The following is a 26,054-nucleotide window of genomic DNA, read 5'->3' as shown; positions in this document are numbered from 1 at the left end:
TATTTTTAATTTCTTTTAGGGCCCTCAATACTGTTTTCCATTGTAGCTGCAGCACCTGTGTGCAGGACTTCTCTTCTTCCACATCCTCAGCAGCACTTGATAACACTTGTCTTCTTGCTGATGGCCATTCCACTGGACGTGAAGTAATACCTCATTGTGGCGTAGATTTACGTTTCCCTGATGACTGGTGATGCTGGGCATCTCTTCATGTACCTGTTGGCCATTTTTATGTCTTCTTAGGAAAAAAGTGTATTTAGGTTTGCCCATTTTTTATTGAAGAATAATTAACATACAGTGTTATATCAGTTTAAGGTGTACAATATAATGACTCAACAATTCTATACCTTAGTGCTCAGCAAGATATGTGTATTTTTATCCTTTTTAAATCAGATTGTTTGGGTTTTGTTATTGAGTTGTATGAGTCCTTTGTACATTTTGGAGATTAACCCCTTATCTGATATATCACTTGCAAAATGTTCTCCCATCCTACAGGTTGCCTCTTCATTTTGTTGTCTCTTTTGCTGTGCATAAGTTTTCAGGTTTCTTGTAGTCAGTCCCATTTCTTGATTTTGCTTTTGTTGCTTGTGCTTTTAGTGTCATATCCAAAAAGTCCTTGCCAAGACCAATGTCAAGGATGCTCCTCTCTTCACTTTCTTCTGGGAGTTTTACGGTATCAGGTCTTATATTTAAGCCTTTCATCCATTTTGAGTGAATTTTTGTGAGTGGTGCTCTTGGCTCTCTTGTCAATTATTAATTGGCTGTATGACCAGGAAGTTCGTTCTGGGTCCTCTATTCTGTTCTGTTGGCCTAGGTATCTGATTTTGTGCCAGTACCATACTGTTTTTATTACTGTAGCCTTGTAGTGTAGTTTGAAATCAGAATGTATGATACCTCCAGCTTTGTTCTTTTTCATCGAAATTGCTTTGGCTAATCTAGGTCTTTGGGTATTGATTTGTGTTTACATGGTGGTTCCAGACAAATTTGAGGATTGTTTTTTCTATTTCTGGGAAGAATGCTATTGGTATTTTGATGTGGATTGCATTGAATCTATACTTGGGTTTGGGTAGTATAGACAATTTTACAATATTTATTTTTCTAATCCATGAAAACAGGTTGTCTTTCCATTTATGTCTTGATTTCTTTCAACCAGGTCTTGTAGTTCTCATTGTACATATTTTTCACTTCCTTGGTTAAGTTTACTCCTAAGTATTTTATTCTTTTTGATGTTGTTATTGTTAATGGGAACGTTTTCTTGATTTTTTTTTCCAGATGTTTCGTTCTTAGTATATAGAAATGCAACTGATTACTGTATCTTGATTTCATATCCTATAAGTTTACTGAAGTCACTGATTAGTTCCAAGTGTTTTTGTTTGAGTCTTTTGGATTTTTCACTCTACAGAATCATAACCTTTGCAAATAGTGACCATTTTACTCGTTCCTTCTCAATTTGTGTGCCTTTTATTTTGCTGTCTTGCCTAATTGCTCTAGCCAGGATGTCCAGTACCACATTGAATAAGAATGGTAAGAGTGGGCACCCTCGTCCTTGTCCTGATCTTAGAGAAAAAAACTTTCCATTTTTTCTATTGAATATAATGTTAGGCATGGATTTGTCACATATGACCTTTACTACATTATGGTATGTTCCTTCTATACCCAATCTGCCAAGGGTTTTTATCATGAAGGATGTTGTATTTTGTCAAATGCTCTTTTCTGCATCTATTGAGATGATCCTATGATTTTAAATTTTTCATTTTATCAATGGAATGTGCTGTATTTATTGATTTGTGTATGTTGAAACATCCTTGCATCCCAAGGATAAATCCCCCTTGGTCATAGTGTATAAACCTCTTAATGTGTTCTTGAATTGGGCTTCCTAATATTTTGTTGAGAACTTTGCCTCTCTATCATCAGGGATATTGTTCTATAGTTGACTTTTCTTCTGGTGTCCCAATCAGGCATTGGTGTCTGGGCAATCTAATGCTTGTCTCATAGAATGCATTTAGACACATTCTCATCTCTACAGTTGTTTGCAAAGGTTTGAGAGAGGTTGGTATTAATTTCTCTTTGAATGTTGGTAGAATTCATCAGTAAAGCTATCAGCCCTAGAATTTTCAATGTTGGGAGGTTTTTGATTACTGTGTCTATCTCTTTGCTAGTTCCTGGTCCCTTCAGATTTTTTTTTAAATATTTTAATTATGCATTTGAGAGAGAGAGAGCACAAGCAGGGAGAGCAGCAGGCAGAGAGAGAGGGAGAAGCAGGCTCCCCACTGAGCAAGAAGCCCACCAAGGGGGCTCAATCCCAGGACCCTGGGATCATGACCTGAGCTAAAGACAGATGCTTAACCAACTGAGCCCCCCAGGCGTCCCTAGATTTTCTATTTCTTTCTGAAATGGTCTTGGTAGGTTTTATGTTCCTAGAAACTTATCCATTTCTTCTGGGTTATCTAATTTGTTGGCCTATAATTGCTAATAATAGTGTTGTATGGTCCTATATATTTCTGTTGTAATGTCTCCTTTTTCATTTCTAATTTTATTTGAGTCTTCTCTCTCTTAGTCTGCCTAAAAGTCTGTCAGTTTTGTTTATCTTTACATAAAACCAGATTTAGTTTTGTTGATATTGTCTATTATTTTTCTGTTCTCTATTTCATTTATTTCCACTCTGAACTTTATTGTTTCCTTTCTTCTGATAACTTTGGCCTTAATCCATTCTTCTTTCTCTGGTTCCTTGAAGTGTAAAGTTAGGTTGTTTATTTAAGATCTTTCCAATTTCTTAATATATGCATTTATCACTATAAACTTTCCTCGGGGAACTGCCTTTGTGGCATCCCATAAGATTTGATATATTGTTATTTCCATTTTTATTTATCTTGTGATCATTTTTCTATTTCCTCTTTAATTTCTTCTTTGATCGATTGGTTGTTCAGAAGTGGGTTGTTTGGTTTCCATGTAGTTTTTAGTTTCCACATAGATTTTCCAGTTTTCCTCTTATTGTAGATTTATAGAAAAAAAAAAATATGTCTATTGAGGTCAGAAAAAAAATAGTTATCTTAAATTCAGTCATCTTAAATTTGCTGAGATTTGTTCCATGCCCTATCATGTGATCTTGGAAAATGTTTTGTGTGCACTCAGGAAGAATGTGTATTCTGCCGCTGTTGGATGGAATGTTCTATATCTATCTGTCAAGTCCATTTATTCGAGAGTATGGTTCAAGTCCAATGTTCCCTTGTTAATTTTCTCTCTGATCTAACCATTGCTCATATAGAGGAACTGAAGTGCCCTGCTAGTATTGTACAGTTGTCTATTTCTCCCTTTAGATCTCTGCATATTTCCCTAATAGATTTAGTGATCCAATGTTAGGTATGTATATAATTATGTATTATATCTTCTACATAGATTGACCATTTTATCATTTTATAATGACCTTCTTTTTTTTTTTTTTAAGATTTTATTTGTTTATTTGACAGAGAGAGATGACAAGTAGACAGAGAGGCAGGCAGAGAGAGAGAGAGAGGGAAGCAGGCTCCCTGCTGAGCAGAGAGCCGATGCGGGACTCGATCCCAGGACCCTGAGATCATGGCCTGAGCTAAAGGCAGCGGCTTAACCCACTGAGCCACCCAGGCGCCCCTTATAATGACCTTCTTTATCTCTTGTTATCATTTTTGGCATGAAGTCTATTTTGTGTTATGTAAAGTATGGGTATGCCCACGTTCTTTTAATTTCCATTTGCATAGAATATCCTTCTCCGTCCCTTCATTTTGAGCCTATGTGTGTCTTCAGAGCTGAAATGAGTTTCCTGTGGGCAGCATATAGTTGGGTCTTCTTTCTTATCCATTCAGCTACTCTGTGCCTTGTGCCTGGTGAAGTCATCCATTGGTATTTTGAGTGACTATTGCTACATAAGGACTTACTACTACTGCCTTCGTATCATCTGCCTTCTGCTTGTCTTGTTCCTCTTGTTCCTCCTTTGTTTCTTTTCCCCTCTATTTCTTCCCCTCTATTTTGCAAAATGGTGGTTTTCTATGGTGATTTGATCATCCTCATTTTTTGTGTTTCATGACCCTAGATTTTTGCTTTGGGTTTACTAGGTGGCTTATACAAAATGTCTCATAGAGAAATTAGTCCTTTTTATGTTGATAACACCTTATCTTTTTTGTTGTTGTTGGTATAACAAAATGTTGATTTATTTAATCCTTTTAAATCTGCAGTGAAAGTCAACCATTCAGTTACTTATGTCCTGATCAACCCAGATCATTGGTAAAATTAAAGAATGCATACAGACTTTTGATATGAAAAAAGGCAAATGTAGACTCCATTAGGGATCTGTTGTTTTTACCTGCCCAACATCCACTATTCTTTTAATGGCACCTGAGTTTCCTGTGGTGAACTGCCTGCTCTCCTATTATGGGTCCATGAGGTACACATCTAGTAATCAAGAGTAGTCCTTTTTTGTCCTGCTTCACAAATGTGTAATCCCAGGCAGACCAATGACAGTGAGGTCCTGAACTTAGCTGGAACTAGTATGCAAGAAGCTCTCACTCCAAGGGGATCAGAAAGCTGGTAGAACATCAGTCTGGAGCTTCTGGTGGCCATCATTTTGCCTGAGAATGAAGCCAACCGAACCCCTCAAAAACTGGGTTTGGATAAAAGCTAAAAATTACAACTGGGGCACTAGAATTTAAAAGCTCAAAACCCCAGGGTCTTATCATTGTCAGATTATGATGTTATAATTCCATTTCTGAAAATAAAAACACATTCATCCTAGAGTCTCCAAAATCTTTCTAGGAAGGAACAAAATGAAAGAAGATCTTTAGTAGTCTGACCAAAAAAAAAATGTCCATTATTCTCGATATTAAGAATTGAATGGAGGGGCGCCTGGGTGGCTCAGTGGGTTAAAGCCTCTGTCTTCGGCTCAGGTCATGGTCTCAGGGTCCTGGGATCGAGCCCCACATTGGGCTCTCTGCTCAGCGGGGAGCCTGCTTCCCCCTCTCTCTCTGCCTGCCTCTCTGCCTACTTGTGATCTCTCTCTGTGTGTCAAATAAATAAAATGTTTAAAAAAAAAAAGAATTGAATGGAATGATTTAAAGAAAAATAAACTATTGTTTACATAATATATTCAGAATCATGTGGTTCCTAGTGATTGGAATCTTGTCATGCTTGGAGAGGAACAGAAGACGGTAGCTGAGAAGCACATCCTCTCATAAAAGACACCTAAACAGTTTGCTTAGGATGATGAATATTAAGGATTTGAACATAAAACTTTTTCTCAGAGGAAACAATCTTAGTTTCTAAAGAGCATTCACTTCTGACATCTCCATTCCTGATTTCAGTGGCTGCAGACTACATACATCTGTGCCACACTTAGGACAAGAAAAATACCTGTGAAAGAAGAAACTACTCTTCACACAGCAGAACAGAAGATATGCTCACTTATGGTGTGAGGCATGGGCGGGAGGCACTCTCCACACATAGAACATTGCCCACTGCCACTGGTGGCTAATGTATTGTCACTGTTAGGAGCACCAGTAAGAGGAATACACCATGAAGATCACTTAGCTTTCAACTTCTGGATATTAATAAATGGTAAGAGAGAAAAACCCAAAACTCAGCAAAACCACACCAGAGAATTTCCCTGGCCATATACTCACAGCCTAACTTCGCATTTTGTTTCAGGGCTTGGGACATACAGAATGAATGCCAAACATTCTGTCAAAGTTGCAAACTTGCCCCTCTGAAGGAAAATCAGGATATTAATCAGCCCACGTAATTTCAAAAGTCAACCACAATATTCACACACTGCCTCACTTTCCCAAATGACACCAAAGGGTGGTTTCAAAACAGGTGGTACCAGTGCTCCTCTAGCCATGGCCTGGGCTTCCAGGAAACATCGCTTGTGTACTGAATATGCAAAATGGACTGTCCCACAGTTGCATTTTTAGAGTAAATGGTGAATCACCACAAGAAAAGCCACAAGAACCTTTTCAACTTTGGCTCAAAGTGGGCGAAGGGACCTGGCTTACATCCATGAAAGCATGGGGCCAAACCAGCTGCTCCGGAGCCTCGTTAAGTTTAAGTGCATCCTGCTGACTTATTCTTAGCACTCTGTTTGTCCTCTCCATGTTTTCTCTGCAAGTCATGTCTTCTCTGAAGGTCTCTTAGGAGTCTGCAAAACACCCATTCCATGTCACCTTTTCTGAAACGTTCTCTGAGAAGCGTGGCTTCTCCTAGCTGAACCTGGATTACCCAGGTTTCCAGACCTCTCAGGCTTCAGAGCTGATAACACCTTATCTTCCTTCACCTATTAAGCTTTTTATATTTTTGTTATTAGTTTACCTCTTTTCATGTTGTATATTCATTGAGAAATTATAGTAGATACAGTTCTAATGAATGTTCTTTTCTGTAAGTTTTTATATTATAAATAGGTGGCTAACATGCCATTCCAATAGAGTTAAGGTTTTCTGTTTTATTTTTCACCTTTGTGTACTTTCACTTGCTGTTATGTCACTCACTGATGTCTTTTCATTTCAGCTGAAGACATTCTTTCAACATTTCTTGTAAGGCAGGTCTGGTGGTGGTGATCCCCCCTCAGTTTTTTTCTGGGAAAGCCTTTATTTCTCCTTCATATCTGTGGGCTAATTTTGCTAGAAAACATACGTTGGCTGACCGTTTTTCTTTCGCCACTTTGAATATATCATTCCTCACTCCTGTTCTATAGAGTTTCTTCTGAGAAATATACTGGTAACCTAATGGGGCTTCCTTTGTAGGTTACTTTTTTTCTTTTACCCTTGGTTGCTTTAAAGATTCTTTCTTGATCATTGATTTTTGGCAGCTTCATTACAAGATATTCTGGGGAGGGCCTTTTTGCAATGAGATAATAGGGTATTCTATTAGTTTCTTGGATTTGTATGTTTAATTCCTTCCCCATGATAGGGAAGTTCTCAGCTACTATTTTTCTAAAGATAATTCTTGCTCTCCTCTCTTCTGGTAGACCAATTGTTTTTATATTTGTTTTTCTCATATCTAATACCTCTCATAGGGTTTCATCACTTTTTAAAAATCTTAGTCCTCTCTCTTCTGAGTTATCTTTAAATTTCTATCCTCCAGGTCACTAATCTGTTCTAAATCTGATCTGTCCTATTTCCAATACTTTCTAATCTAATCTTCATCTGATTCATTGAATTTGTCATCTCCAGAATTTCTGTCTGGTTTGTTGGTTTGTTTGTTTATTTGTTTCAGAGAAATAGAAAATTTTAGTGTGCATAAATAAAAGGGTGGTTTAGTTCTATCTGGTTCTTTTTAAAAACTTCAATCTCTTTGATAAAGAACTCTTTCTTTTTTTCAAAGTTTTATTTAAATTCTATTTAGTTAACATACAGTGCAATATTGGTTTCAGGAGTAGAATCCAGTGATTTATCATTTATATACAAACCCAGTGCTCATCATAACAAGTGCCCTCCTTCATACCCATCACCCATGTAAACCATCCCCACCCACCTCTCTCCATCAATCCTGTTTGTTCTCTATCCTTAAAGAGTGTCTGTCTTATGGGTTCAGCTGGTTAAGCGTCTGCCTTTGGCTCAGGTCACGTTCCCAGGGTCCTGGGATTGAGGCCTGCATCAGGTTCCCCGCTCAGCGGGGAGTCTGTCTCTCCCTCTCCCTCTCCCCCACCTCATGCTCTTTCTCACTCTCTCTCTCAAATAAATAAATATTTTTTTTAAGTGTTTCTTATGGTTTGTCTCCTTCCACCTTCTTTGTTGTTTGTTTCCCACACCATATGTTCATGTTTTGTTTCTTAAATTCCACATATGAATGAAATCATATGGTATTTGTCTTTCTCTGATTGACTTATTCCATTTAGTATAATACACTCTAGCTTGATCCACATGGTTCCAAATGGAAACATTTCATTCTTTTTTTTTTAAAGATTTTATTTATTTATTTGACAGACAGAGATCACAAGTAGGCAGAGAGGCAGGCAGAGAGAGAGGAGGAAGCAGGCTCCCCGCGGAGCAGAGAGCCCAATGCGGGGCTTGATCCCAGGGCCCTAGGATCATGACCTGAGCCGAAGGCAGAGGCTTTAACCCACTGAACCACCCAGGCGCCCTCATTTCATTCTTTTTGATGGCTGTATAATATTCACACACACACACACACACACACACACACACACACACACACACACACACCACATCTTGGTAAATAACTCTTTCTGTTCATTAATTTTATTCCTGAGTTCACTGAATTGACTTTCAGAGTTTTCTTGTAGCTCACCACGGGATCTCTTCCTAACAGCTGTTTTGAATTCTTACTTAGATTGCAACATTCCATGCCTTTGTGATCGATCACTGGAGAATGACCCTTTCCTCTTTGCCATACCATGTTCCTGTGATTTTTCATAGCGTTTGACAAAATGTCTCTGCCATCCCATTTAAAGTAGCATATACTTTAATTGTTTACTGCAGTTCAACCTACTTGCAATTAGAAGCCACTCCTTTGATTTCCAGAAGGGGGCGCTAGAGCTCAAGTTTTTGGTTTCTCTTTACCTGCATTGGCTCCGGGCTGCACTGGAGAGCATTGGTTTTAAAAAGCTGGTGTAGGGACTCCTGGGTGGCTCAGTTTGTTAAGCGGCTGCTTTCGGCTCAGATCGTGATCCTACGGTCCTAGGATCGAGTTGGCTCCTGGCTCAGCAGAGAGCTTGCTTCTCCCTCCCACTCTGCCTGCTGCTCTCCCTGCTTTGTACTCTCCCTCTCTGTTAAATGAATAAATAAAGCAAAAAGAAAAAAAAAAAAGCTGGTGTAGAAAAAGCTGATGGCAGAGTTGGGTAAGGTGTGGTTTTAGCACCTGTTGCTTTGTGGGTGCCCACAACCCAACCCAACAGTGGCAGAATCCTCAAGCTGGGATACTGCCAGAGATCTGAGGGCAAACCCCCTGCTGAAATCCCAAAGCTGATGGCCAGGGAAGAGGTTCCTTCAATGACCTTTGTTATTCTTGTCTGCCCCCCACCCCGGCCCACCCCACCCCAACCCCGCACCCAGAGTTGCAAAGGTCCCTTCTCAGAAATCTGTGCGCCTGGAGAAAAATGGGTTCAGTCAATCACTCAGCACTTTTGCTTTCTACCTCCTCTGTGAGGGCAGTCTCTGGCCCTGAAGAGTGAGCTGGTTCCTCAAGATCCTCCTTCTCCTCTGCCTCCAAACTCCTCTCTGCCCTGCCTGGATGGGTGCTTGCTTCTCCCATCAGGTTGGCTGGACCTCTGCAAATTCTCTCTCTGGTGCATGTCCACCATGTTTGGCTCTCTCCAGTTTTGCTTTTTCCTCAGTTGCAGCAAATGTGGGTAGGGCAATTCCCCCCCGCCAGCCCCTTCCCTTGAATTCCAACTCCCTTGGATCCTCAGCAGCCTCCAAGATTCTATCTACTTACTTTTTGAAGCACAGGTGCATAGAAATGTAATGTACAGAACCACCTTCATTCAGTTGTGAATCACCCTTTTAATCTGGTTTCTATTAAAATATCTTGCTAGAAAACTATTAGGACATCTTATGGGATTGTGATGGAACTTTATAAGAACATCCAACCTGAATAAAACTCAGATATCAAAAAACTCTACCTTCCTGAGACATATAAATCTGAAGGTAAATACATAAGTAAGCTTTCGATAAATACAAACAGATAAAATCGAGATATGAGAAATCAATCACTGTTCGTTGTATGAAGGCCTTCACTTTGTTTATTCACACAATTCTGACAGGCTTGGGTATCTATTCCTAAATTCATATCAGATTCAAAGCATCAAATTAGTTTTAGGGAGAGAACTGCTAGAAACAGACTAAAAGCAGAAAGAAATGACAGCCGGTCAATTGGAAGAAAGAAAAACACAAAAGAAAAGACTCCTAGAGCCACTTGATCTGGCTCTGAAGAGCCCAGTAGGAATCAGTGTATATGCTATTGTGTATTTGGTATTGATACAGATGATAATGGTCATGAATCATCAAGAAACACATCTGCTGGGACGCCTGGGTGGCTCAGTTGGTTAAGCAGCTGCCTTCGGCTCAGGTCATGATCCCAGCGTCCTGGGATCGAGTCCCACATCGGGCTCCTTGCTTGGCGGGGAGCCTGCTTCTCCCTCTGCCTCTGCCTGCCATTCTGTCCGCCTGTGCTCGCTCTCTCTCCCTCTCTCTCTGACAAATAAATAAATAAAAAAAAAAGAAACACATCTGCTGAAAACGATAGTCTATGTTTAATAAAGATTCACTAAGATTTCTTCGCAACTTCAGATCTTTGAGGGCCAACCTCATCTGTCTTATACCCCCAGTGTCAACCCAAGACTGTCTTTATGCCAGACATCAAGCAGCAACAACAGTTGCTAAAAAACAAATTAGTTACCTTTCCAATCGAATCTTAGCTACCTGAAGGGTCTTGGACTTTTACAATAAACTGAAATTAAAGTCTCACTTCAGTTAGTTACTTCTCCGAAAGAACAAGTCTTACATATTTAAATCCACCCACCGTAGTTGTGTTCCCACTGCAAAAATACAGTCCCAGGGTACCATGGAGGTAGGATCATGTTGATTGAAATGCTAATGAAAACTAAAGCTCTTGCTTTCTTTCCAGAAATCTTTTGTCCAAATCCTCCCTCTATCCTTAATGGGCAGCACACCGGACCTTCTCAGGGAGACTTTCCCTATGGAAAGGAAATTACTTACATGTGTGACCACCACCCAGCCAGAGGGATGACCTTCAACCTCATCGGGGAGAGCACCCTCCGCTGCACAAGTGACGATGAAGGGAACGGGATTTGGAGTGGCCCTGCCCCTCACTGCGAGCTTGCTGGTTCTACAGGTCAGTGCATACATATTTCCCTATGTCCCATCTAGATCAGAATATCTAGGTGAGAACCTCCCTATTTCTATGGGGACAGTCATTTTGGCTTGGGAATGTGGCTTTCTTATAAAAGTAAGGCACACAGAATTAACCTACTGGGAGAATGACAGGTGTGTTCTAGATGTGCCTTGCTGTGTCCCAATTGCTGGTCCTCTGATGGCCCTTCCTTCTGGGGTGAGGAGTGTGGGATAGTGACAAGAGAAGGAGGGAGACAATGGGAAGAATCAGTGAGGCCCACACTTTCCATAGACTACTTTCAAGCACTAAAAGCAAATGCCAAAGAAAACACTCTGTCGTACCATCTCTATTACAAGTTGCATTTCAGAGCTCCTGTGTCGCTCAGTTGGTGGAGCGGCCAATTCTTGACCTCAAGGTCTGGATCTCAGGGTTGTGGGTTCAGCCCCACATTGAGCTCCCTAATGGACATGGAGCCTACTTTAAAAAAACAAACAAACAAACAAAAAAACACACACACAAAAAAAAACCCAGCTGTATTTCTATTGGATAGATGGGTGTGCTGAGCAAAAAGCACATGTTGATGGCTGTATTTTACTTTAGAGTTGATGCGATGGAAATGACTAAAGAAACTCCAAGGCAGGCATTTGTATTGCTTTTGTTCCTTCTAAGCGTTCTGCTCAGCCTGTGACTGCATTTTGTTGACCCTTCGTCTCATGTTTAGCAACAGGCACTCAAGACGTCCTAGAGAAGTGGAGTTCAAGGTTGTGCTCTGGGCAGCTCCCTCCTTTTACATATTAGTCTGGCATTAAATGACAATATCTGTACAATCCGGGGCTCATTCGTGGCTGTCCTGGTCCTTGAAACAGCTCTGTGCACCAGTGAGGACAGGTAGCACCAAAGTGGTCCTTTGCAGACCCCGGTGGTACTCCCATCTGCTGCAGTTTGCAGGAGGAGAATACAGGTGTTCCTGTTTACAGGCTAAAGGTCTACATTTAAAGAATCAGTTTTCCCACTGATTGGGAAATAAGTAGTGCCTGCTTTGGGTCTTCCTGTGTCTCTAAGAGTCAAACATGCTATTAGATATGTTGGCGTATTTGTACTTCTTTGTTTCAGTGAATGTCTTTTCTTGTGTTTGGGGGGGATCTTGTTCTTAGAATGCCCCCATCTGCCCAAGATCCACAATGGGTATTACCTTGAAAGACCTGCATCTCCATATCTTCCTGGAATGACTGTCAACTACACTTGTGACCCAGGCTACTTGTTGGTGGGAAGAGCCTTCATATTCTGCACAAACCAGGGAACCTGGAGCCAATTTGATCATTTTTGCAAAGGTATTTATTATTCTTGTTGGGTTTTTTAATGGAAAATGGATGCACGGGGCTGATAAGACTGAGAGATCTTTCTGAGAAGATTGTGAAATGAGTGTCAATAGAGGGGGGAGAAAAGTGGGGGGAAAAAAAGATGGGAAGGAGGTTACCCAAGGACTCTTAGTTCTACCAAAGTAGTAGAATGAACTGATGGAATTTCCAGTAATACGGTAGACATCAAACACCAATTTAAAATGATTTGTGGGCTTTTAACTAATAATGTATCTTAGCTCTGAAGGATCTCAGAGAGTCACAAGTGGTCCTCACCAATACCTTAAATAAGAGACTAGAAGTACACTTTTTTTTTTTGTAAGGAAAATTGAAGCATGGAGCAAGGTTGAGAGCAATTAATTCCTGGAATTACTGAATATGGGTCCTTATTATAACTTCCAAGACCAAAGGTGAAGTGCTTATTTCATCTCTTCCCTAGAACAAGTGCCAGGAATTACTGCCTTTATTCCTGTCTGTGTTTGCATAGACTTAAAATCTTTTGTTGTTAATATTCTTAAAAACTACAAAATTTGGGATTAAAAATATTCTGTGACTAAGCATGGTACTGAGGTCTTTAATAAAAATTATTTGTGTTAATCTCTCATGGAGTCTGATGAGTTGGGATTTTCTTGCTATTCTACAGAAGAGGGAATTGAGAGAGAGACCCAGTAACTAGTCCATGGTATGCAGCTCGTGGGTGGTGGTGCCTGCGTTGGGCCACTGCCCCACCCATACATTTATTTATTTATTTATTTATTTATTTATTTTTAAAGATTTTATTTATCTGACAGACAGAAATCACAGGTAGGCAGAGAGGCAGGCAACCGCCGAACAGAGAGCCCTATGCAGGGCTCGATCCCAGGACCCTGGGATCATGACCTGAGCCGAACATAGAGGCTTTAACCCACTGAGACACCCAGGTGCCCCCCACGCATGCTTTTAAACACTGCACTGTATTCTGTCTCCTTTCAAATGTGGTTCTTTTGACTTTGCACAGGAGTAAGTTAGCAATTTGCTCTTTGTCCCCCTTCTTTTCTTTTTAGAAAACTAAGAGCAGGGATGAGGTAGGAGGGATTTCAGGCATGCCTGTGTTTCAAATGTAAAGGAGCAGTTAGTCCTATGGCTGCCATGGTGGTTATAGGGCCAGAGGGCGCTCCGCAACCGAAAAGTCTCAGAAGTCCTTGGCTAGCCACACTCTGATTTTAGAGAAAGAAAATGAGGTCCTCTACAGAGGTGTAAATGGCCCTCCTGTATTTATTTACAAGAATGGAGTGCATATACTGTGGAGTCCCTGTGTCTCTGCAGAAATAGGAACGCTTACCCCTCCTTGCTTTAGTCGCCTGGAGAAGTAGGGAGGGTCAAGGAATACTTCAAAGATTAAGTATTCTAATCAAGACTCTAGGAAGGTTCTTCTCCTGAAAATAAAAGGGTAATATTCTATTCTCTTGGCAGCTGCTTTCAAGTAAAATTCATTTTGTCTTAATAACTGTCCTCTTTGAACGTGCTTTATAGCAGTCATTCTAGGTCTTTAGCATGAGCAAAATCAGCCAGGAACGTTGTTAAGATTAGGATCTCAAGCGTCATTCCTAAGAACTCTGATTCTGACATTTTGAACTGGAGTTTGGACTACTTTTAACAAACCCATCAGTATATTCTGAAGTAGGAAGACCACAGACCATACTTTGGGAAATACCACTTTATCTTGTTGGTTCCTATACAGAAAAGAATAATTTAGCCTCATGTTTGAATAATTACAACTAAAAAGCAGGCTTTGCTTAAAGCTGAAGAAGGTATCGATAGCTGGGCAGAAAAAAAAAAGCAAAACAAAGAAGAAAAAGTAGAAAAATTATGTTTTGAATTTAGAATCATGATTTACTAGCTTCTTTGTTCTATGCATAGAAATGAGCCAGAAACATTCATTAAATCAAGAAGCAAAATACGAGTATGTACATATACCTAGGGAGAGTTAATGTGATATTCCTGTTTCCTTATGGGGTGACCAAAGTGGATCCAGTGTTAGAACATGGTGATCATATCTCCCAATCTTTCCCCAGTTACAGAGGTATCAATAATTAAAAGTGGATGCATAACACATTCCATATTCTCTTACTTTACCCAAGAAATGAAAGTCAGAGAATTTAAAATCCTAAGATGTTGGGTGGGTGTCAACAGTTCCTGATTGAAAACATGACATCTTTGCTGAAGGCAAAGCAGTTTGGGGTCATAGATCTCTCCACTATGTCAGTTTCAATTAACAATTAACAATAAAATGTCAATTTCCTTCTGATTTTTCTAATTTCAGAGGTAAAATGTATCATCCCAGAGTTTATGAATGGAATCCGGAAGGAGCTGGAAATGAGAAAAGTGTATCACTATGGAGATAATATAACTTTCGAGTGTGAGGATGGGTATACTCTGAAAGGCAGTCCCCAGAGCCAATGCCAGGCAGAAGACACATGGAACCCTCCTCTTGCCATATGCACATCTAGTAAATGGAGCTGCAAGAAATGTAGGTCCTTCCTTAGTCATGGTTACTATTCATTCATTCTGCAATACTGTCACTGAATATGGTGTGATGTTTATAACACCTGCTAAGAGCTAAGGAGTACGACAGGAGCTCCTAATTCTTCCCAGAAAGCCCTTGCAATGAAAGTAAGGCAAGCCTCACTCTTCTCACACTGCTCAACCCATCCATCTCTCCTCAGGAACCCCTCTGAACCTTTTTTGTCTATATTACTCTATTGTTGATTGCATGGCACAGTAATGATTTGTTCATAGCCTTGGGGCCTTAAAAGTCAGGAGCACATCAATGGTAGTGCAGGTCTTCAAGAATATTTCAACATGAGTGAGAGAGCACTTTCCAAGGTGCAGAGACAAGATAGTTGGTCTCCCTCACTGGTATACAGGATTTTAAGCTGGTACAGCTGGATAGAGCAGATTTAGAAATCATGTATCTTAAATTGCACATATGAGTGAAATCATATGGTATTTGTCTTTCTTTGATTGATTTATTTCTTTTAGCATAATACCTAAAGTTCCATCCACGTCATTGCAAATGGCAAGATTTCATTCTTTTGATAGCTGAGTGATAATCCATTGTGTGTGTGTGTGTGTGTGTGTGTGTGTGTATACCACATCTTCTTTATTCATTGAAGAACAAAACAGATGAACAGAGGGGAAGAGAAAAAAAATAAAATAAGTTAAAAATGGAGAGGGAGGCCAATAAGAGACTCTTAACTATAGGGAACAAATTGAGGGTTGCTGGAGGGGAGGCAGGTGGGGGGATGGGGTAACTGGGTGATGGGCATTAAGGAAGGCACCTGGTATAATGATCACTGGGTGTTGTATAGAACTGATGAATCCCTAAACTCTACCCCTGAAGCTAAGAACACACTATATGCTAACTAAATTTAATTCAAATTTTAAAAAATTAGTTAATTAAAAAAAAAAGATATCATGTATCATTGAGCTCAGTAGAAGAGTACCCCTCTGCTAACAACTAGAGAGTGATATAAGATAGAAAACCCTAAATCCTAAATTTGTACACATCAAGATGCTATTGAGCAAAATTAACAGTGTATAATCATCTTTAATCAAAATTAATGCGAAGCTGCCCTCCACAACTCTTTTTTTTTTTAAGATTTTATTTATTATTTATTTTGACAGAGAGAGATCACAAGTAGACAGAGAGGCAGGCAGGCGGGGAGAGAGAGAGAGAGAGAGAGGGAAGCAGGCTCCCTGTCGAGCAGAGAGCCCGATGCGGGACTCGATCCCAGGACCCTGAGATCATGACCTGAGCCGAAGGCAGCGGCTTAACCCACTGAGCCACCCAGGCGCCCCCCTCCACAACTCTTATAACTCTTTGTTATAATACATGATTGAATGCTAAGATTGTTCAAGATCTATTTTTTATAGTTTATCCCTTAAACATGTTAACTAAGCTGACTCACATAATATTTCCAAATTATAAATTTGACACTCCCTTAATGTCAAATTATATTTACTTCTTTGGCAAAAATCTCACTGTTGAACCAACTGGATGCCTTTAGAGAATTCTGAAGATGTGTCTGCGAGAGAGAGAAAATTCACATAATTGGAAGAGTAACCATACCAGATAGTAAAAGAAAATAGAAAGCCACAATACCTGAATTACTTTATGCCAGCACAAAAAATAAACTTACTTTCATAAGTAAATGGAACAAAGCAGATATTAATAAAATAAATGTATCTTGCAGATAAAACATAATAACAGACATCAAACCATGGGAAAGGAAAAGATGACCAAATGCTATAAGGTAGCACTGAAGAAATTTTTTTTTTTTTAGAAATTACATTTTTTTTTAAGATTTTATTTATTTATTTGACAGACAGATCACAAGTAGGCAGAGAAGCAGGCAGAGAGAGAGAGAGAGGAGGAAGCAGACTCCCCATGGAGCTGGGAGCCCGATGCGGGGCTCGATCCCAGGACCCTGAGATCATGACCTGAGCTGAAGGCAGAGGCCCTAACCCACTGAGCCACCCAGGCACCCCTGAAGAAATTTTTTTTTAAAGATTTTACTTATTTATATGACAGACAGAGATTATGAGTAGGCAGAGAGGCAGGCAGAGAGAGAGGGGGATGCAGGCTCCCCACCGAGCAGAGAGCCGGAGCAGAGAACTCCTTCCCAGGACCCTGGGATCATGACCTGAACTGAAGGCAGAGGCCTCAACCCACTGAGCCACCCAGGTGCCCCGACCCTTTCTTTTTATCTTATAATAAATACCAGATGGAATAAAGAGAAGTTTAAAAAGTGACCATAGAACAGCTAAGGTAAAATATAAGAATATTTATGAAACAGCTAAAGGAAGGGCAGCGTTTTGAGCTTTCTGATAGCATAGAGAAAATCATAAAATGTCAACAAATTTGTCTTCGAATTTACATACTTGGAAAAGTAAATTTGAAGACATTAGCCAGATGAGATCTCTGTGCAAATATAATGAAGGGTTAATAGTGTTCTCACGAACATACAAGTGGTGGTTGCGATGATCATACAAGCTGACATATTTGAATACTTCGTTCCACTGTTGAAGTATTAGCTAGAGAGAAAGACGCTATAAATACATAAAAACTTAGATCACAGGAAAATATTCCAGAAAGGAATGTACCAGAACATTTCAGGATACTATAAAAAAATCAGTAGTTCTCAGCCAAAGCAATTTTGCTCTCCAGAGAATACTGGCAAAGAAGAAATTTTAAAAAAAAGACAAGGAATCACTTGATGCTTCCTCAATAAATACTGATTATAGCCAGAATTGTTGGCTTATTACATCCTGAGACTTCATTTCACAGATGTTCTAGGAAGAGAAGTCCACTAAATAAGTTACGAGCCAAATCCTTTTTTTTTTTTTAATTAACATACAATGTATTTTTTGTTTCAGGGGTACAGGTCTGTGATTCATTAGTCTTTCACAGTTCATGGCTGGCGTTCACCATAGCACATACCCTCCCCAGTTTCCATCACCCAGCCACTCGATCCCTTCCACTCCAGCAACCCCCAGTTTGTTTCCAGAAATTAAGAGTCTCTTATGGTTTGTCTCCCTCTCTGGTTTTATCTTGTTTCATTTTTCCCTCCCTTTGCCCATGACCCCCCACCCTGCCTCTCAAATTCCTCATATCAGTGAGATCATATGATAATTGTCTTTCTCTGATTGACTTATGTCGCTCAGCATAATACCCTCTAGTTCCATCCACGTCATTACAAATGGAAAGATTTCATTTTTCTGCATAATATTCCATTGTATATATATATATACCACATCTTCTTTATCCATTCACCTGTTGATGGGACATCTAGTTGTAAGCGAAATTCTTAACAGTACAGGAGAAAAATTATAGGGACTCTTATTTTTACTTCACATATTTCTGTATTATTTGGATACTATTACATTTGTGATGAAGAAAAAGATATATATATTACAAGCGGTAAACAAGAACTAATATCCATCCATCTATTGGTGCTTCCTTTATGACAAAGACTTCTCTGAGTCCTTTACATTTGTTAATTCTGTGAGCTCTTGAGCAAGTTAATGATTATAATTAAGCACATATATAGATATATGAAAGCTCCACGAGGGCAGGGATTTTTGTCTATTTCACTTGTGTCCCCAGTACCCAGAATTAAATAGCTCATATGTTCTCAATAAATATTTAGGAAATGAATGCTTTTATGAGTTAGATGTACTGTGATCTCTAATACACAGGTAGGATAAATGAGATATAGAAAAATCAAGGAACATGGAAAATATATGGCTATTTGGTAGTTAAAACTGATTTTTAACCGAGCCAATCTGACTCCAAGGACTTGCACCCTCTTCTTCTTCTTTTTTTTTTTTAAGATTTTATTTATTTGAAAGTGGTGGGGAAGCATGAGCAGTGGGAGGGGCAAAGGGAGAAGCAGACTCCCCAATGAGCAGGAAGCCCTATACCAGGCTCAATCCTGGGACCCTGGGGGATCATGATTAGAACGAAAGGAAGATGCTAAACTGATTGAAACACCCAGACTTGCACCCTCGTCTGTCATTCTTCTTCTCTTTTTTTTTTTTTAAAGATTTTATTTATTTATTTGACAGAGAGAGATCACAAGCAGGCAGAGAGGCAGGCAGAGAGAGAGGAGGAAGCAGGCTCCCTGCTGAGCAGAGAGCCCGATGCGGGGCTCGATCCCAGGACCCTGAGATCATGACCTGAGCCGAAGGCAGCGGCTTAACCCACTGAGCCACCCAGGCGCCCCTCATCTGTCATTCTTCTGATTCTTTTTAGAGCCAACAGGTTGAGACAGAAGCCCTAGAACAGTAAGATTAATTTAAGGCTCTCTAGTCCCTGAAGACCTACTAGAGGCATCCTGAAATCATAAGCTTCCAGAAACAGCTTTCTGGAGCTGAATGCAGGAAAAAATCAGTGAGGCAGACATAGTCGGCCTAGGCAGCTAGAAAAATGTACACCACAATTTTAGGACAGTTTTACCTAGTAAAGGATTTTTCAGGGTAGTACAATCCTGTGTGATTTTTTTCATTTATACTGTTCTATAAACTCTCTTCTGTAATTGTTTTATGATAAAATTTTAAGTTAAAAAGAAAAAAAAACACACTTTGCTGAGTGCACAAGATAAAATGAGGTTGCATGAGGGAAACCAATGGCTTTTTAATACTAGAAGAACATCAGACCGTGTGCTGAAAAATCAGGAAGAATCGTCAGTGACTGATCTCCTGTTGGTCACGCCGCCGTGGGCCAGACTGACGCTGTCCTGCTTTTGTCTTCCCTCAGGCACAAGTGCTCTCATAGTCGGTAAGTTTTGGCAAGGGCTGGATGAGGAGCTCTCGCACCCTGAACAGTAAGTATGCACTTACACGAGTGAAACCTAAAAGGAGAGATCAGTGTCTCCTACATTACAATTTCGGTTAGAAGGAAAGTAAGTCAAAATTCAGGCCACAGTGTGGCAAGACTGGTATCCTCACAGGCATACAGAGTGAGTGTCCTTGACGGAAGGTTCTATACTGGCTTTAAACTGTTACAACTGAATAATCATCCTTCGTGTTCATACCTGGAGATGCCTACTTCCTCTTTGGTTTATAACCCAGGAAGTTTCCTCAGGATGGTATCACGCCCACTCCCACAAACTGGAAGCCACAAAGACCAACTTCCTTAGCCCATTTAAGAGAAGTGGTTTGGTGGCAGACTCTGTGGCAAGCTCGTCCCTGGGCCTTACACAAGGCGGGAGCGCAGGGCCCTCCAGCGCCGAGGCCAGGAGCTCCAGGGCTGTTGTCACCTAGCTGTTGAAAGGCTGCTGTGGACTAAAGGTTACAGACTGCCCTGCTCACACTTTATCAGTGACCCTAACCCTAAGACTAATGTGCTAGATTAAACCAGGAGTAGAGGGAAACTCCTAAAGGTAAGCCTGTGTGAGGTATTTCTTTTCTTTCTTTCTTTTTTTTTTTAGATTTTATTTATTTATTTGACAGACAGAGATCACAAGTAGGCAGAGGCAGGCGGGAGGCGGGGGTGGTGGGGAGAAGGCTCCCTGCTGAGCAGAGAGCCTGATGTGGGGCTTGATCCCAGGACCCTGAGACCATGACCCAAGCTGAAGGAAGAGGCTTAACCCTCTGAGCCACCCAGGTACCCCATTGTGAGGTGTTTCTTAAAAGTAGAATTTATACTTGCATTTAAAGAACTCACTGGCAACTTTGAGTGCGACTAGATGTTTAGAGTTTAAAATGTATGGGTTATATTTTCTGTGCATTCAATGACCCTGTTTTACTGCCTAGGTATTTTCTTTGGCGTGATCTTCTTTCTTTCATCTGTCATTGGCTCTTATTGGATAATTGTAAAGCGCAAAAAAAGGTAAGCATAGCCATATTGTCCTAGAAAATGTCTATGACTGTACCTGCCTCCTCTTCAAAGCCAAGGAGAAATGAAAGAAAACCTCAAAAAAAAAAAACCCACTACATAAACAGATGTAATAATTCATAATTATAAAGAAGATCCTTGATGTACATTATAGAGAAGTATTCACACTAAAAGAAATATATAAGATAATAACACTTTTTTCAAGTGATACTTAAAATTATATAAGCGTCTCAGAGATCTGTGCCAGGTACTGAGAGAAGAAAACAATACATATTTTCTGTTACCTCATTACCACCATCATTCAATTGGATAGCCATTCATTCAGCATACTCTAAGGTTGTATTTTCTCTCACTCCATGTACCACCTATCATCCAAGACCCCTTCTAGGCCATTCCTCAGATAACCACTTAGTCATTGTGCCTTGGAAGCTGCTCTGGAACACTTGTTGGTATAAAAATCTGCTCTTCCTCACGCAAGGATCTCAAGTTGCCCTTCCTCACCCTCTGAAAACTTTGGCTCCTGATTCACTCTTGCTCTTTGTCTCAAGGGATGCCCTCCTTGTAATTTCTAAGAAAGGGTAAAGAGTAACTGAGTAATGAAGTACTGGCAAGTGGCCAAGTGACTTAACTCTTTGTGCTTCCACCCTGAAATCCCTAATACCATCACATACTCCAAACCTAAAGGTACCAGTATTGCATCATGTCTCATTTAATCTCTGTCAGGGAAGTGCTTACTTAGCCCTTGAAGAGGCAGAGCAGCACACCACGTGAGATCCCAAGATTTGTGAGCAGTGAGAGCTGTGTTCACTCCCAGCTACTGACTATGAAACCCCCAGGGAGACACTTCCCTTCTCTGAACTTCATTTTCCTTGTCTGTAAAATAGGGACAGTAGTTCCAAGCTCACTTAACACAGTGCCTCACTTAGGATGAAGGTCAGAAAATGTGAGCTATCGTTCTTCACACGTGATCGTTACTGGCATCTCAAAGCATTAAATCCTTGGAAATACTGTCAGTCTTCCTATGCCTCATGACAAGGACTGCTGCTCTCCAAACTGTGGACCTTAATTGGACAGAACACAGAACTTCTACCTTCACTAAAGCAGAAGAGGAAGCTTTGGGTCAGACCCACTGTACAGGGCCCCTGACCTTGAGAGGCTTCAATGTCACAATCAGGCGGTAAAGGGTTATTTGCCTGTCAGAACTGCTGTGGAAGGAAGTGGTGCTTTAGGCATGGACACTTGTCTGTAAGAATTCAGACTCTTCTGACACAATGTACAGGGTGGTTTTCATAGCTTTTCCTCCTTTGAGTTTTGACTTAGTCTTGAAAGGGGAGATTTGGTTATGTTTTCCTTTTACATATCTCACAAAGATTTCAGAAACTTCGGCAAATTCTGCCCTAAATTTCAAAGTGAATGCCACTGACGAATTTCTTCCAAGACTGAAATGTATATAATTAAGCTATTTTCCTATTTTTCCTCTTCTGCCCATTAGCAAGAATACAGATGGGAAACCTAAAGAGATGATCCATTTACATCCTCAAGAAGACAACAGTGTAAAGCCTCAGACACTGCAAACCAATCAGAGAGACAGCAGGTACCTCACGTATATCCTGAACTCGTGTCTTGGAAAGCTCAAGTACTGAAAAATGAGAACAAGATCTGCATAGGTTGCTGGTCTAGCTGGATCCCTGGGGCCGGGGGTCAGAAGGTACTTTAGGAAGTGGAAATGCTTTGGTTGCTGTTGTATTGGATTCTGGCTGTTTCCAGCAATTGGGTGAGGACTGCCATCTGCGCTGTGCACAGGCACTGTTTTCACAGAGCATTCTTCTATTTTTGTGCAGGGGTGCCATGAACCTTTGAGAGGGAAGCTTTTGTTTTTCTTGTGGAACCCAAGCATTTGCCACGTGGGTGTGCCTCCAGGTCCCCCACTCCCCTTAAGTGCACAGGGTCACCTCAGGATCCTGTGGAGTCTTTGCATTTCCTGCTTCCCAGCTCTGACTCAATTCTCTGCCTCACCTGGCCTCCTGGATCTGCTCTCTCCCTTCTGTGCCCCTCCCCCGCCCACAGGGGCTTGTCACCACACCGCATGCCTGCATTCCAGGAACTGAGAGCCCCAGCTTGGCCTCACAGGTGTTGTGTAGTAAATGTTGAGCTGTTTCCTGAAGGATTGGGGTTAAAAGGGAGATTATGCTACAACCCAAAGGGGCACACAGTGTAGAACTGAATAGTAGAAATCATGGAACCTAAAAGTAACTGTTTTTGTAAATAAGGGCTTACTGGACCACAGCCTCACCCACTGTTGGCCTACTTATAGCTACTTTTCCCTCTGCGACAGAGTTGAGTAGAAGCCACAGATGGTGAGACTAGGTAGCTCCCAGAGCCAAAAATATTTACTATGTGGTCCTTAAGAAGAAAAGCTCCAGACCCTGAACTATATCATATGATCTGATTTTCTCACTGCTTGGTCCCCTTGTAAACCTTGGTTGCCTTGCCACCCTTTTCCTAGGCCTCTCCCACATTAGACACCTGTCTGTTTTGTTAAAATCTTTAACATGTTCTCAGGGTTCCTTTTTTTGACTCTTGGTTTTCTTGTAAATTCAAAATTCCACATTTCTTTATCATACAGAGCAATTTTCCCAGTCCTTGCTTACTCTGGCTATGCCCAAGTATCCTAAAATTTCTTCCTATCCAGATTCTTAGGACACTGTTAGAAACACCAGCACAAAAGCCCATTAAAGGGATTAGGCCCCTTTCTAGAAAACAGAAGCAAAAGTGTCACTTTTTTTTTTTTAAGATTTTATTTATTTATTTGACAGAGAGAGATCACAAGTAGGCAGAGAGGCAGGCAGAGAGAGAAAGGGGAGGAAGCAGGCTCCCTGCCGAGCAGAGAGCCCTATGCCGGCCTCAATCCCAGGACCCTGGGACCATGACCTGAGCTGAAGGCAGAGGCTTTAACCCACTGAGCCACCCAGGCGCCCAAAAGTATCACATTTTAAAATAAATTTCCGTTCTGTCCTCTTTCCCATATATATATCAGCGTGCATTAATTTAAGTCAGCGATTTTTTTTAAAGATTTTTTTTTTAATTTATTTGACAGAGTGGAAATCACAAGTAGGCAGAAGCAGGCAGAGGGGCAGGCAGATAGAGTGGCAGAAGCAGGCTCCCCGCTGAGCAGAGAGCCCGATGTGGGGCTCGATTCCAGGACTTTGGGATTATGACCTGAGCCGAAGGCAGAGGCTTAAACCACTGAGCCTCCCAGGTGCCCCTAAACCAGCCATTTTTTAGCAACAAACATGTCAGAAATCTTAAATTCAACAGAAGACAGAAGTGACCACAGAAAAAGGTAAAGGGGTGGGAGAGGCATTTATAGTTAATCATGATATACGCAATTCAGATCTTCTAAACAAACACAGAAGGTAGGGTCAACTTTCTCCTAATTAGAATGTGTGAATCCCTTGTTTACTATCGGGCTTTTACTCACTTTGCTTTTGTTGCATAGCTTGTCTTTCATGGCTGTTTATGAAAGCAAATGAAACAGGCATTGCTTTTTAAAAATTCAGAATTGCTAATTTACTTTTTGAAGCTTTAATGATCATCCAGCTGATTCTTCTCAAAAGACCATTAGCATATACCTGGGGAAACCCAACTGGTAGATCCACAAGATATAGAAGTCAGGACATGGTGTGACCTTCTAGGAGAGTAATTTTTTTCTAATGTTATTCCAGTAGTTGCATTGGAAAAGAACACTATGTTAACACAAATAACATATGTATGGGAACAGAAGTCAAACAATGCAGGAGATTTTAAGATAAAATAAGACAGAGAATATTATGCTGCTTTACCTTATGCTCTTGGGTTGAAGTATTCTTTGTCCTTTACTCTGAAGGAAAAGCTGTACAAAAGTGTTTCAAAGCCCACTGTGCTACCTGTCACCAACAGAAACACACAAAGTAACTTTAATTAAATTAAATTAATTAAAGATGAGTTGATTTCTCCTCAGTCCTGCCAGGGTACCTACCTAAACACTTGACCATTTTTCTTCCGATCAAAATTGCATTAGCCCAGCTCAGAATTCACTCACCCAAGCAGCTCTCCCCAAATGTTCTGGTGCAAAGTAATGTCTGTCTTTGGCACTCATAGCACATACTATCTCTACCATTTTCAGAATATTTTCTTTAATAGTAATATGTGCTTAGGAAAATAATAGAAAATACCAGAAAAATATAAATAGAAAAACTACCTGTAAAAACCTCCATCCAATGGCTAATAATCCTAAGCTTATTCACATACTTTACAAGGTTATACACTGGGATTTTATTAACTGTATATTAAATCCTAGTTTGATTTGCACCATTACAAACTGTATATAAACTTATATCCACAGTATTCAAAATTTCATTTATCATTGTTGCCTGTTAGCACTACTACGCTCATGACTTGCTCAGTCCTCAAACACTGATCACTCACTTAATGTGCCAATATTGTATGTATACATTTTCTTTGCCATGCTAAACTAGCTTAGAGTAAGGACTCCCATTTAAATTTCCCCCAAATCTAAGTATAGACTTAATCAAATGAGAAGTGTACGGTAAATTGTTGAAGATAAATTTATCAAACTTTTCATGTATCCTCAACTTTTTCTGGAACATTCTTATATATCAAGGTACACGTAAAATTGTGTACATTGACTGCTGATCAACTTTAAATTAAATGGTAGGAAGTCCTTAATGAGTTTGTCTCCAATCTCCTTTTTAAGATTGGGATTTTGGCCATAATGTTCTCCAGGAGCAGGGCTGATCATCTGTGGAAAGATACGGTAGACAAGGAATGAGTCAGAATCTGCACCCTGCGCCCAAGCCAGGGGCAAGGGCCGAGAGGGTAATACGGGTAAAGAGGCAGACTCCAAAGACACAGCTGCGTGCTAAAGGACATGAGAATGTTCAAAGATGACGCAGGTAACAAATGATGTTGGGCAATCTTGTGAGGCGGAGAGAGGAACACTGAGGGATCAGGTAGCAGTAATAATAGGGGGTGTCAGGTGAGCGGCTGGGCCTCTGCAGGGATCTGTCCCCTGGTGGGAGGACAGTCATCCTGGCCTGAAGCATGGCCAGGGAAGTGTTTGGACATCTTGGACTATATGGTATCTTCTGGAAATCGTGACTGCAGTAGGGGGAGGACATGCTCCTGGAGGCAGAGCCTCGTCCAAACTACCAGCTCCTGTTTACTCTCCCTGCCGTGGCCTGGCTCAGAAAAGAGAGTCAGAAATATTTCGTGTGTTATGGGGGACACCTCTATGTTTCTGGAACGAGGCTCTTTCTATTTAGTCGCTCAATTGTGAGAACACTTTTCCTTTGGCAACAAAAGGTGACGAGGAAAGGTCAACTTCTTCATTAATCTCTCTCTTATCTACTCAGTGTCTCAACTTTGGCCGTATTTTCTTGGGCCCTACACAGCAACCACTAAGGAGGGCAGAAACACGTCTT

The 26,054-nt window shown here is 40.6% G+C and overlaps 1 protein-coding gene, 1 long non-coding RNA gene and 1 pseudogene across 2 annotated transcripts in view; 1 reads left to right on the top strand and 2 right to left on the bottom strand.

Annotated features, from left to right (window-relative positions):
* The window catches only part of CR1 (complement C3b/C4b receptor 1 (Knops blood group)), a 193,589-nt gene extending 170,232 nt beyond the window's left edge, over positions 1-23,357 (top strand). The window contains 6 exon segments of the mRNA XM_047705076.1: positions 10,606-10,833; positions 11,988-12,164; positions 14,494-14,700; positions 19,492-19,512; positions 20,490-20,565; positions 22,064-23,357. Coding sequence (XP_047561032.1) covers positions 10,606-10,833; positions 11,988-12,164; positions 14,494-14,700; positions 19,492-19,512; positions 20,490-20,565; positions 22,064-22,214 — 860 coding nt within the window. The 3' untranslated portion in view covers positions 22,215-23,357.
* The window catches only part of LOC125086034 (uncharacterized), a 37,532-nt gene that overhangs the window by 5,221 nt on the left and 6,257 nt on the right, over positions 1-26,054 (bottom strand). Inside the window, exon 2 of the long non-coding RNA XR_007123077.1 lies at positions 24,414-24,497. This is a non-coding gene — a long non-coding RNA (uncharacterized LOC125086034). The remainder of the gene's footprint in view (positions 1-24,413; positions 24,498-26,054) is intronic.
* Positions 5,162-6,134, bottom strand: LOC125086029 (peroxisome biogenesis factor 2-like; annotated as a pseudogene).

The sequence above is a fragment of the Lutra lutra genome, chromosome 15 (genome assembly GCF_902655055.1).
Source record: "Lutra lutra chromosome 15, mLutLut1.2, whole genome shotgun sequence".
Classification (NCBI taxonomy): domain Eukaryota; kingdom Metazoa; phylum Chordata; class Mammalia; order Carnivora; family Mustelidae; genus Lutra; species Lutra lutra.
This window is presented reverse-complemented; position numbering and strand designations above follow the sequence as displayed.